This window comes from Fonsecaea nubica (assembly GCF_001646965.1).
Source record: "Fonsecaea nubica strain CBS 269.64 chromosome Unknown Scaff8, whole genome shotgun sequence".
NCBI classification, from domain to species: Eukaryota; Fungi; Ascomycota; class Eurotiomycetes; order Chaetothyriales; family Herpotrichiellaceae; genus Fonsecaea; species Fonsecaea nubica.
Genome location: NW_019173681.1, coordinates 419016 through 431914, shown reverse-complemented (window position 1 = coordinate 431914; position 12899 = coordinate 419016). Strand labels below are relative to the sequence as shown.

The window sequence follows — 12899 nt, the reverse complement described above, 5'->3', positions numbered from 1 at the left end:
GGAAATCCGTTTCCGCCGTAATTACAGGAGAACGGATAGAATCGGGATCCAACTTGCCAAGAGACTAACCTTGTTGGCTTCTGGCCTGGAATTGAGAACCTGGAGACTCCTCTCAATTTCTATGGTCGTCCTGAAGGGGGAACAGATCCTCTGCAGGACAGTGATCGGAGTTATTTCAAGAGAAGGAACCCTTGGAGGCACCTGCATGGTGGCAACTGTAGTGCCCGCTGGCTGCGGTCTTGCGATGCGTCCTGCACAAGGCTGACAGACTCTAGCCAGGCGCGTCAGCAAGATGCCGCGATGCGCCTCACATCTGAACAGGCTGGTAGTCTCATCAGGCTGTTCAAGGCCAAGACCGGGTCTGGGGTTTCATCACCCTGAGCTGTGTGTGACCAAATTTCCGGCATGAAGGTCGGCAGCTGTAGGTACCCGGAGGATTTGGAAGGAAAATTCTTATGCCAACCTCGAGGCTGCCGCACTTGGGCGGAGCGCATACGTACTGTGGAGGTGGAACTGACAGATATCCGGCCGATAGCAAACATGTCCATGTCGATCTCATAGGTCCAATGCACGGCTATGCCTCCTCTTGATGCACCGATCCACCAGCGAAATAGAGATGGCATTGAAATGTTGTCCGGCCGAGGACTGTGGCTGGTAACAGGTCCAGGAAAGACTTGCATGAGTATGCAGCTGCGCGAGACGGTGCATGGTTCTCTGTCCTTCCACCATGTTTCCGCCACGTGCTGCGACCTGCTCCGTTGTGATCTTACTGAAGTGGTCTGAGGATAAGTTCACGGGAGGTGAGGAAAATATCACTGAAACAGCCTGAGCTAGTTGGTTGGCACGCTGGCTGGATCGACGGAACGATGCAGGTTGCGCGCACAGCATAGAATCATGTCACAATTCATGACAAGGTTCCAGAAAAGGTGAAAGGAAGTACGTGTCTGTGTCCCGGGTCTGGCAGAGAAGTGAGAAGTCTGGAAGGAAAAGGTGACCCTGAGGGTGAATTCTTGGAGTGGTCAGTCTGAAATGGTGATGGAAATGAGAAGAGAGTGTGGGAGACGAAAGAGACAGACCGAGAGAGTCTCTCACTAAAGTCGTCAACTGCGATCCATGACCAATTCAGTCCTCCTTTCACCATCTACTCACCCTTCATTTGAGTCATCGACAGTCTCACCTCTGGTCATCACTCCTTTAAATCCCTTCTCGCCTCTTCCCTTCATCACTTGTTCCTTGTCACCAGTGACTCCAACTGTTCTTCAGTCTCGTCATCACTCCTCTCTTTGCCATCATCTGATCATTCTCTTTCGAAAGTCATCAGACTTCGTCCTCGACAGCAAGAGGAATCACGTACCAAAGTCAGCGACTACACGTTGTCACGATGAGACTCCCAATCTCCACCCTCCTCCTGGGTGCGGTCTGTGGGTTCTGTGAAGGAGGCGTCTTGCCCATCAGACAAGCGTACGCAGACACTCTTATCTTCCCAGCGTTTTTGATCATGTACTGACTGAGGTCCGGCAGGCCAAATCCACCATGCTCTCCCGTGACTCTCTGGAACTACGCTACAATCACCCAAACCGTCGTTCAGATCCCTGCAACAGTCACTATCGTTCAGCAAGATCCCAATGCGGTCGCGAGCTCGATGGCTAGCCTTGACTCTGCGCAAGTCAGCATCCAGAGCATTGAGAATCCCGTTTCTGCTCAACCAAGACCCGCCACTCAAACCTTCACTGACTCTGTTATTGTATCTGGCTACGAAGCTACCGAAGTTCCCAATGCTGGCGGATCCGTTTTCTACATGTCAAAGGGTCCTTCCTCCACTGATTGGACATATCAACCGTCAGCATCCATCGTTGCGGCAATCACTACTGTCACTGTGCGGCCTGTTCCAGCTACTACGTCTCATCACCAGGAGGCCCAGCTCAGTGCTTCCAATAACACCTTTCACGTCCCCTTCTCTAGTCCCTCTACTGGTTGGAATGGCACTTCGGACGGCTCATCCATCGTCGGACCTACGGACGCAAGCTCTGGAATACCTGCGACTGGCACTGACTTTCCTTACGGCCCTCCCACCCCCTATGTATCTTCAACGGAAGTCCTACCAACTCAGCCCGTGTACACGGCCACAGTCACAGAAGTTGCCACGGTCTACGCCACAACTCTGGCCCCTGTGAGCGGGTATGGAACACCTGCATACAGCTACGATATCTCCACATATAGCAATGATGCGAGCTCGCCCGATAGTGATGACTTAGAAAAGAGACAAACATGCGTGTGGATTTCTGCAACAATAGGTGGGCAAGAGGTTGGGTGGTGTAACAATTGGGCTGGAGGGTCAACATTGACTTTTACTTCGTGGGAGACAACCAGTCAGTTCCTCTTGCCACACAGAGCTGGGTGATTTGCTGACCGAATCTCAGCGACTCCTACTTACATCCCAGGCATTGGTCCCGTCACCAAGTCGGGCACCACCTCGACAAATTCTGCGGAAGGGTCCGTCACAATCCAGACATCCACCAACTTGGCCAGCTCCTCCTCACCATCGTCTGCAACACCAACCGCCTGTGGCCAGACCGGTCCTTTCCAGATTGGAGTAGGTTGTGACTGGGGATTGTTGAGTTGAAGGCTTGCTGACCACATGCAGTTTGACGACCTTCCCGTCTTTTCCACGACTGACAACAACACTGCAGACTTCCCACCTATTTTCAATCCGTATGAGCACTTCTTTTGGGGTGACGGATGGGCTTATGTGCCGCCACCAACGGAACCCTTTCCCCCACAATCAGGCAACCGACTTGCCCAGTTTGTTCCATATCTGAACAACACTGTTAGTGGCTCTACTGGTGCGGGTTCCATTCCACCGAGTTCATTCGGAGCCGGCCCTCGCAATTATGACAACAACTACTGGTTCAGTGCCAGCTCCGCCTATGTCGGATGCGATAACGGCTCCAGAAATTTGAGCCAGATATGTGACTTCGTTGCAACGGCGTACCAGTGGGACAATGTTACTCAGGCGGAGGTGGTAGTAGCCACTCAACATTTCCGGATACCCCCGTGCCCAGACTTCAACAAGTGCCAACTCACACAAATTGTGTTCAACTATCTCTTCTACAAGATGTCGACGCTGAGCTTCTATGCCAATGTTCAAGGTCAGGTCAGTCAGTTCTGGATTGACAGCATCAACATGAATTGGTACAACAACACCTGCGCAGCTGGACTGGCTCGTATGCAGTCGAGGAAGATCTGAGAGTAAGGGACCAAGGCCGACCTCGGCATGGTAGATACTGGCACAAGCTGGGAACAGGGAAAGTCGGCCACCCCGCCTCGCGAATATTCGAATACGAAGGGGTGCTTGGAGTAACTGAGCTGAGAGGTGAACATGTTCAAGCATGGGGAGATCCAACATAGTTGACGGGCAGACAGCCCAATCATCGTATCGCAGGCAGCATACAGACACATGGTGGGAGCTCTCCAATTTTGTAGCAAAAGTGGACAAGTCAGAGCAGAGGCAGTGCAATGGATCGGTGGGAGATAGTGAGAAGCGTGCAACTTCACTCGACGTAATATTGCAAATACTTCCCCTCTCTTTATGTCTTTCTGTTTTGGTCGAATCTGCCACGCTGGCCAGCAACCGCTGTGAATAACGGCGTGAACGTAGCCTACAGTGAGTGCAGATCGGGTATGCAGGCTGTCGTTTGAATAGTCCTCTGTGTGAAACCCATAGCAAGGATATGTTGGGACGTTTTCTGCGCTCTACCGGGCGGTCAAGCCTAGCATTCCCCAGCCTCCTATAATAATGCCCGAAACCGCTCTGAAGATGGCGCTCATAGGCACACCCTGTTGCCAGCACACGTAGGCATCAACGGCGCCGACATAGAAGAGCAACGTCAGGATGGTGTCCACCGCCGCCAGCTTGCCTTGAAGATAGAATGCCCAGATTGCCATTCCTAGGGCCGACACACGCGCTCCACTGATGACGAAGCTCGCCTGGGCGGGTTCTGACACGGCCACGCGCTCAGGAAGTCCGAACTCGAGAATGGCTCCATGGGGGTTCCAAAAGGGTATCATGCCGCCAAAGGTGAAGCAGGTCGCGACGAGCAGAACAGGCGCGTGCAGGGTGCGGAATGTTACAGCCATGATGGGTATAGAAGGGCGACTTGATAGAAGTAAAGCCGTTACAGGGACTCGGTACAGTAGATCGGACGTTGAACGAATGCCGCCAAGAGATGCCAAGGGCGGGACCGTCGACGTCATTCTTGGCTGCTTCTCCTCCAACAACCCTCCCCGATCTTGTATCTCAAGCCCTTATGCCCCCATCAGTGTTGTACCTGGTCGATATGGAAGTGACAAGCGTTGTCCGGAGATCTACTTTCATCACTTCGAAAGGGGCATGTCCAGCACCAATGGCCAACCAGACTCTCTCAACGGCCACTCCGGCTTCATCCTCGCCGTCTTCTGCGTCGTCTCCATCTTGGTTATCTGGCCGATCAAGATTCCGCTACCGGCACCCCTACAACGGCTTCTCCTCTCCACGCTTGTGAATACCAGGCTTATCAGACTTAGTGAGCACAGAACCCTGTCTAGTCGCCGGCTTCATGTCCATTTGTCTCTCACGACAGCCCCCGTCATCGCCGTCGTTCTGCTCCTTGCGACCACGACTATCCATGGCTCCACGATCAAACTTGGTATTGTGGGAGATGAGACGGTCAAACCATATGACGTTCTTGTTCTCTTCATTTCGCTCGCCTACATCTCTATCGCCCTTGACGGGACCGGTGCCCTCGAGGCTACTGCATTCTATGTCTCCAAACGCGGTGGCAGCTCTGGGCGATTGCTGTTCACTTATCTGTACGTCTTTTTTCTGCTCACGGCGTGTATCGTGGGCAATGATCCGCTCATTCTCTCCGGCACACCGTTCTTGGCATATCTGAGCCAGCATACGGGCCTTGATCCGACGGCCTGGGTGTTTGCTGAGTTCATGGCTGCGAATACGGCCTCGGCGGTGTTGGTGAGCAGCAACCCGACCAACATTCTCATCACAGGTAGTTTTGGACTCAACTACTTGACCGACTTTACCAAGTGGACGGTTCTTCCCTCTCTGATTCCGGCGGCCTTGAGCTATCCCATTCTTCTCGGCATGTTCTGGAAGAGGATCCCCAAGACGCTGACACCCTTGACGGACGACCCCTGGAGCAAACTCCGTGACCGCACAGGTGCATTTTTTCTTAGCGCGTTAATGCTGGTCACCGTGTCGGTGCTCGTCGGTACGAGCTTCGTGCCAGGCCATGCGGTGGAGGTCTGGATGGTGACGGCGCCCGCCGGTGTGTTGGCATTCCTCTTCAATGTTGTAAGCGACTGGCTTCACCCCGAGGTTGGTCGGGAAATTGTGCGACAGCAATCGCGAGACTCCGCGGCAGAGATGTCAGAGATGGAGGACAGACGATCAGGGCCAATCCAAATCCACGTCTCGGCAGGCGATCAACTGGAGGAGCCTCCAGTTCTAGAGAACGGAGGGTACCCGTCACCCAAGCCGTCTGGGTCCTCATCGCCATCGCCACCGATCCTGGCAAAAGACACGGAAGACACGCGAGCCAAGGACGATACCCGGTGTACTGAATCTGCTCCTCCTCGACCCCTTTCTCTTCCCCTTTCTGCAAGGTCTCGACACAACAAGGAATCTGTGGCCCCTTCCGACCCCAGCACCAAGGCCGATCACACAACACTTACCTCTCTCCTCCGCGCGCTGTCATCACGCTTCCCCTCCACAGCGCACACCGTCTCGCTGCTCCCGATCCCGCTCCTGCCTTTCGCCATGGCCGAGTTCATCCTCGTCCGCGGCCTCTCCCAGCGCGGCTGGATCCGCGTCTTCGCGATCGGGTTCGCGCGGGCATGCACGTCGCCGGCGGCGACCGTCTTCTTCTTCGGCTTCGTCAGCGCGGCCTTCCTGTGTCCGCTGGCAGGGACGAACATCGGCGCGACCATCATCCTGGTCGAGATCCTCCGAGACGCGCAGTTCACGCGGTCCGCAAACGTGCAGCGCGACCCGCGCGTGGTGCTCGCCGCCATTTACAGCGTCGCCATGGGCAGCAACATCGGGGCGTTCAGCTACACGTTCGCCGGGTCCCTGGCCGGCCTGCTGTGGAGGGGCCTCCTCGCCCACAAGGGCGTGCGCGTGAGTCAGTGGAAGTTTGCCCGTGTGAACATGCTGCCACTGCTGATGCAGATTGTCGTGTCCAGCGCCATTGTGCTGGGCGAGGTCTACTGGTTTGCATAAAAACACTGACTAGTCCAGTGTGTTCAATGTCAATCGTCGTCTGATGTGGTGTTTAGGAAGTGGGGGGGGGGGGGGGGGGGGGTTTGATCACGTAGAGTCCCGTTTCAATATAGATAGAGCAAGCGGTAGATGAATCAGTTGAAGTAATACAACGAAAAATCCGCGTTCGTCAGGACGATCAATCAAGAATAATCATCATCATCCAAACATCATCGCCATTGTCACTGCCATCAAGAAGAGAGGGATGGGAAGGAGATCCGAGAAGAAAAGCGGTTCGGACCCATAGTTAATTTTTGTGTTCACCATCTGGGTGAAACGGATTTGGCTATGGAGGACAGTAATGGATGCCGATTTTCCCTTGTCACTGGTGATCACTGGTAAATCCCGCCTTGTATACACGCCCGTGCGTTATCCATCCGCCGTGGAACGATGGTAGACTCCATCCCAGAAATCCCGGGATCTGGTGGTGGACCTCCGAACCACCCCGGGGTGAAAATGTGGGCAGCAGGTTCTCGTTTCCTCGGCGTGCCCATCGTGACAATGTGCGATATACCTCACGCCGCGATTATCGAGGGAGCGGTGGCACTTTACGCCTTCTTGTCTTGACTCTTGGTGGCTGATGATTTCGCCTCTTCGGCTTCGCGGTCCGCTTTGACCTGTGCGAGACGGTCAGTTGGCTGGTAGGCTGGGTGGGTGGCGCGGGCGGGTGCGAGAGTCATTGTGTCATTTGCCCAGGTTTCCTATCCCTCATTCACTGCAGTCCCGCTCGACCTCAAGATATGGGGGAGGGGGTGGGGAGAAAAGTTGGTGATGATTGAATATTTAACCCCTTCAGAACCTGACCTGACCTGACTTGACGTCGAACTTGAACTTGAACTTGGAACTTACGTCGGCTTCGCTCAGGGTGGCATTCTCCTCGGACCAGTGCCGGTTCCCTTTCTTGTCCGGCAGCTTCTCCTGCGTGAGCGCGCTCTCCGGATGCGCCTTGAGGTCCGAGGCTCTTTCCGCGCGGGCCAGGGCCGTGGGGAGCAGCGTCACCCTGGTGACCGTGTATTGTCTGATTCCACCCAGAGGGACCACGAGCCGTGGCTTTGCAATCTGGTGGAGGACGGCGGCAGAGGTGGGCTTCATGATAAGCGATAAACAACAAGTTGTTGGGGGTTTAGAGGAGGTGAAACCGGGAAGGGGAAAGCAAAGGGACAAGAAAACACCCCTTTTTGGGACCGAAAAGAAAGTTGGATCGCTATTTGTATATATGTATGTATCTTTTAAAACACGGCAAACGCGGGAAGAGCGTTCGCCCTCGGAGGTCTTTGAACGTGGCGTGATCTGCCTTGTTCGAGTCCTTTGCAGCGTGAACTTTCAACCCCGGGGATCTAGAATTACTTGAGCTGTCAAGGGTGGTTGGTTGGCTGGATATGTTGATATCTGGGTAAGAGAAACTCCTCACGCCACTGGCTGGCTGGGGGGGAAAGAAAGTTTCTCTTGGGAAGATGTTATCAATGGGAACGGGAATGGGAATGAATTAGCCGAAGAATAAGAGGGATTGGCTCCTTGGGGTTGAGAGATCAAGAATCAGATCATGCTGGGCAACGATAAAGAGTCGGTCGATACTCACGTGATTGGAATCACGTGTCCAAGGTCACGTGCACATAATCATGGATATATCCAGCCTCCTGTACTTGTACTTGGTGTAATACCTGGTATCATCTCTTGTATAGTAATCCATCAACCATTGAGTCTGACAGGAATCTGGTGAGTCAGCCCCTTCTTAGGACGACCCAGGTATCCATGAACAGTATTATATCTCAAAAATGAACGACGCTGACATCCCCACAGCTCCCCATCTCCCGGCAAACGAGGCTTGTCAGCTCTGGTGGGCACGGAACCCCGCCGAACCACCAAAGGACGTGGCCATCTCAAGTGGTGTAGTGTGGAGAACAGGGTCCCAGGTGTATGCATACAGATGAGGCTACAGCACTGCGGGCTGCTGATCCTGAATGTTCCTTGAATCTGAGAATATCATGCTTATGATATGCCTGACTTTCATTTCAGACGGAATTGGTCCTGGTGAGTCTGAATCTGATTTCGCCGATCCATAGAGTGAACAGATATCATCTCGATATATAAACAATGCTGCATACCTGTCCTGCCTCGTAGTGTTAGTGTCTCTACCAGCCTCAGGGACAAAATCAGTATTTGGTCTCACACAGGACTTGTCGAGATGATGCACGTCCTAGACTTCATCATGAGCCAGTTCTGGGCTTTCACTGCCCTTGCCCTGTCCTTTTGGTCGGTCGCTTTCTTCCTCCGACGATATCTCCGTCTTCGCCACGTTCCAGGCCCTTTCCTTGCAGCCTTGACGGACTTCTGGTTCGTCTATAGATTCTGGACAGGAACGAACTTTGCTCAGCTCACCACAGAGCTCCACGACAAGTATGGGCCGGTTGTCAGGTTAGGTCCGAACCGCATAATCTTCAGCAAACCGTCAGCCGTTCCTGTCATATACAGGACAACTGATGTCATGCCAAAGGTATGGTTGATCCCATCCAAGACCATGTCCAGTCAGACATCCTTCCAAAGGGCTCACTAGACATTTTGACTAGTCCTCATTCTATCTGCCACTTCGAGTGATGATCCGGGGTCGTGAAATCACTTCTTTTGTCAGCATTCTGGACGAAAAACGAATGAGTGCCGTCAAGCGTCTCCTGTTGGGCAATTTCACAATGACCTCCTTTCTGCGACAGGAGGCGGAGCTCGACCATACAATCTCCTCGTTGGTGAGTTATCTCGACAAAACCAAGAACGACATCGCCATCGGCACCACAATGGGGTACTGGGCTTTTGACAGCATCTCGCGCATTGCCTTGACAGAAGACCAAGCCTTTTTGAGTCACCAGCAGGACTTTGGAAACACCATTGGAGGCGCGGCCGACCGCATCACTCATTGGCATTTCTGGGCAGCCATACCGACATTGGAGCGGTGGCTGTTCAAGAATCCCATCATGCAAAGATTGGAAACGTCGTCGATGCTGGGTGCGCTGGCGGCCCAGAGGTTGCAGAAGCGACTGCGCGACGAGAAACAGCTGGAAAATCAAGTCGACCTCCTAGGAAAATACCTGGCAGCCAGCAGAAGAGCACCGGAGTTGGTCAAAACGAATGACGTGGTAGGTTTCCTGGTGTCGACCATGCATGCCGGCAGCGAGACTACTGGGCAGACGACGGCAGCCATCCTCGTCACTCTGTTGCAGCACCCCGAGAAAATGGCCAAGTTGGAGGCAGAAATCCTCTCGGCGGCGCTGAGTGATGTGCCACAGTTTTCCGAGGTGCAGAGCCTCCCTTACCTAGATAGCGTGATTCGTGAGTCTCTCAGGGTAAACCGAGCCAGGACGACCATGCTGGAACGAACCGTTCCGAACCCCGGCGCGACCATCGACGGCGTCTGGATCCCTGGTGGCACTAATGTGTCAGTCAGCACGGCCGTCCTGAACAGAGATACTGAGATATACGGGCCTGATCCTGAGCAATATCTACCGGAACGGTGGATCGGGATCAGCGACGAGGAACTCAGGCGAAGGGACCACGCAGATCTCAGCTTCAGCGCGGGGCGGCGGATCTGCATAGGGCGCAATTTGGCAATGATTGAGATGAAGAAGGTCATCGCGCGGCTCATCAAGACTTTCGAGGTGAGTCACAATTCTTCCAGAAGATATGTCTGCGCAGAGCATGTGCTGAACAAGATGCGAGTTTACACCCACCAATCCTCATGAAGATTTGCAACCGAGGGCGCGAGGGGCCAGACGACCATTCTACAACGCGAGACTTAACTTTGTCAGGCGAGGAGGCGAGAACAAGAAGAACAGATTGTAGTTTTGATAAGGACGGAGCTTGCAATAAAAGAAGTAATACAAAGCGGGGGAACTTTTGGTACGGGTACATTTAAAGCGGCATGAATTTTATTCCGTTGCCGTGGCATCGCGTCCCAATGCGGACAATCGTAAACACGATCGTCAACGACTTAGTTCTCACTTCTTAATGACAGCGACAACATTCCATTGACCAGAGCAGAGCAGCGTAGCAATCATGTCCGCCTACTCGTCCGAAGACGACCTCCCTGATCTCAGCGCCATCTTTGCGCCGAAGCCGTTGATGGCCACCAGCACAAACACCGGGTTGCGACGGTCCCCACGCAAGAAGCCCGCCCTCGAGGAGTCCACGTCGCCACAGAAGAAACCACAAGGAGGACCGAGTCCTGTCAAGAGACGTGAGCTCAACAACTCCCACCTCCCGGGCAATCTTCGTTGTCGCAAAGAAGCCACGAAGCCGGAAAAGCCAACCCGGACCATCCTCAAACATGTCCCGCTTCTCCCTCGAAATCTAAACGTTGCCGAGACCCACGTCACTTCTAGCAACCGCCGCTCACCTGAGAGTCCTCAGAGAAGTCTGAGATTGGCCCATGTAGACTCATTGCTCATTCCACTGAAGGCCTTGGCTGTGGAAGACGACGGGTGGTCAGTGAGGTTGGCAGAGTCGTCAAAGACTGAGAACCTACTCAATCCTCGAGAGCGGGAGGATACATCGCGGCCAACAAGAGGTGACAATCGCAAAAGAAAGCAGGTGTTTAATCGTGCAAGCAGATTCGTCATGAAGGAGGCTCGATGCCACGACGATAGTGGGGATTCAGGCGCAGACGAAGAAGAGGATGATGAGGACACAGATTTGAGCGGCTTCATTGTTGACGATGACGCCGAACTGAGCTACTACGAAACTTCATCGTCAGATCCGGACGAGGATGATTATCGCAGACCAACAATAAAAGCCTCACAAACGCGTCCGCGAAGACGGCTGCACCGGGGATCGCCAACTCGGCGACGCCTCAGTTTTGGTGACCATGGAGGGTCGGACACGGAGAATCAGCAGGAGGAGACGTTATCAAAAGCACTGGGAGATATTTCTCTAGGGGATAACGAATCCCATGTTCGGAGAGGAGATGTTGAAACGATCGACCTCACCTCGTCCCCGACAGTTGTTCCAGACACCACGTTTAATGCTCAACCCAGCTCACTCTCACTTCAATCACAGCATGAGATTCCATCAAATCCTTTTCAAGACCCAAATCGTCTCAAGAACTTCGACAATCTTCCTCAGCTTCCTCCACCTCCTGCTGAGCCTGTCTTGATGATTCCCTCGAAGGACCAGTCTGTCGATACCGATTTTGACAATGACTTTAAAGACGTCGTTGAGAAGCCCATCCACAAAAGGGAAGATCACTTCAAGACACCACCTGCCACACCACCTCGATCACCCTCAAAACTCAAGTCACCCTCAAAATTGCTATCCCCTTCCAAGCGACAGTTCATCCCACAATCCCCACATCGCCAGAGTATGGACGCTTTCTGGGATCATAATGTGATCAACGAGTGGAATGACGAGTATTCTCCAAAGAAGGCACCGGCGACGTCTCCAAGAAAGGGGCCGCTTGGTCGGTTCCAAGTGTGGTCAGACTCAGAGGACGAGGAGCAAGACATGTTTTTCGATCGTTCGGATTCACTTCCCAGTCCTTGCTTGTCACCGACCAAGTCGAAATCAGCGTTCAAGAGTCCCGAGAAGGAAGAGAAGAAACGATTAGCAGAAGAGAAGCGGACAGCTGCAGCAAGGAAGAAGGCTTTTGACTCTAAGAAACAACAGCTTGCGCTCGACTTGTTACACGAGCTCGACGATAAGGTCGCCAACTCCCAACTCGACCGATTGGCGTCCAGCACAGGCGGGGTGCGCATCATCTGGTCAAAGACTCTGCGTTCAACGGCTGGCCGAGCGAACTGGAAGAGAACGATCACCAAGCCATCCGGCTCACCCATAAAGGGCGGCGATGTAAATGAGTCTAGGGAATCGGGAGTGAAGGTGCAACACTATGCGTCAATCGAACTGGCTGAGAAGATCATCGACGGCGAAGACCGTCTGGTCAACACACTGGCGCACGAGTTCTGCCACTTGACGAACTTCATGATCAGTAACGTGCGCGATCAACCCCACGGCGCAAGCTTCAAGCAGTGGGCTGCCAAAGTCACGTCGCATCTGCGATCGACTGATGTCGAGTCCTGGAAGAACGTGCACGTCACTACTAAACACAGCTATGTAATCAACCACAAATATCTCTGGGTTTGCGTCGGCCGCCAGGACAAGTCTGCCGCTAGGGATTTTCTCAACTTGGGGGAGGACGAAGGATGCGGAGCGGAGTACGGACGACATAGTAAGAGTGTTGATGTCGAGAAACATCGATGTGGGAAGTGTAAAGGAAGATTGGTCCAAGTCAGACCGAAGCCTAGAGCGAGTCCTGTCAAGAAGGAGAAACCAGAAGCAAAAGAGCCGCCGAATCTGAAAAGAGAAGAGAGTGCCGAGAGTACGACTTCGGGCAGCAGCACCACCAGCAGTGGCGGTGGACTGGGCCGGATGATTGAGATGATTGAGCTGAGTGACTGATTGATTGATTGATTGGATGGCTTGTCACCATTAGTTGGATCAGAGTGTTGGTGAAGAAGCAAGCGTGTTGTCCGCTCGATGGTGTCATCATCAACAACAACACGACGACGACGTTCATGTCCAGGAAAGAGGCATTTTACAGTCA

The 12899-nt window shown here is 53.4% G+C and overlaps 6 protein-coding genes across 6 annotated transcripts; 4 read left to right on the top strand and 2 right to left on the bottom strand.

The window, feature by feature from the left end:
- Positions 1 to 1381: 1381 nt before the first annotated feature.
- AYO20_02000 (hypothetical protein) lies at positions 1382 to 3247 on the top strand (the record flags this gene model as incomplete). The annotated part of the gene is made up of 4 exons (XM_022640306.1): positions 1382 to 1461; positions 1522 to 2369; positions 2421 to 2593; positions 2645 to 3247. 4 exons carry the CDS (start codon positions 1382 to 1384, stop codon positions 3245 to 3247), a joined length of 1704 nt encoding a protein of 567 aa, XP_022503806.1.
- Positions 3248 to 3753: 506 nt separating this feature from the next.
- On the bottom strand, positions 3754 to 4137 carry AYO20_01999 (hypothetical protein; the record flags this gene model as incomplete). The annotated part of the gene is made up of 1 exon (XM_022640305.1): positions 3754 to 4137. One exon carries the CDS (start codon positions 4135 to 4137, stop codon positions 3754 to 3756), a length of 384 nt encoding a protein of 127 aa, XP_022503805.1.
- A 76-nt stretch (positions 4138 to 4213) lies between these two features.
- On the top strand, positions 4214 to 6274 carry AYO20_01998 (hypothetical protein; the record flags this gene model as incomplete). Its single annotated transcript, XM_022640304.1, has 1 exon — positions 4214 to 6274. The coding sequence occupies one exon, from the start codon at positions 4214 to 4216 to the stop codon at positions 6272 to 6274; it is 2061 nt and encodes a 686-aa protein (XP_022503804.1).
- A 587-nt stretch (positions 6275 to 6861) lies between these two features.
- On the bottom strand, positions 6862 to 7405 carry AYO20_01997 (hypothetical protein; the record flags this gene model as incomplete). The annotated part of the gene is made up of 2 exons (XM_022640303.1): positions 6862 to 6930; positions 7118 to 7405. 2 exons carry the CDS (start codon positions 7403 to 7405, stop codon positions 6862 to 6864), a joined length of 357 nt encoding a protein of 118 aa, XP_022503803.1.
- A 1117-nt stretch (positions 7406 to 8522) lies between these two features.
- Positions 8523 to 10044, top strand: AYO20_01996 (hypothetical protein; the record flags this gene model as incomplete). Its single annotated transcript, XM_022640302.1, has 2 exons — positions 8523 to 8807; positions 8881 to 10044. The coding sequence occupies 2 exons, from the start codon at positions 8523 to 8525 to the stop codon at positions 10042 to 10044; spliced, it is 1449 nt and encodes a 482-aa protein (XP_022503802.1).
- Positions 10045 to 10357: 313 nt separating this feature from the next.
- On the top strand, positions 10358 to 12754 carry AYO20_01995 (hypothetical protein; the record flags this gene model as incomplete). Its single annotated transcript, XM_022640301.1, has 1 exon — positions 10358 to 12754. One exon carries the CDS (start codon positions 10358 to 10360, stop codon positions 12752 to 12754), a length of 2397 nt encoding a protein of 798 aa, XP_022503801.1.
- Positions 12755 to 12899: the final 145 nt, after the last annotated feature.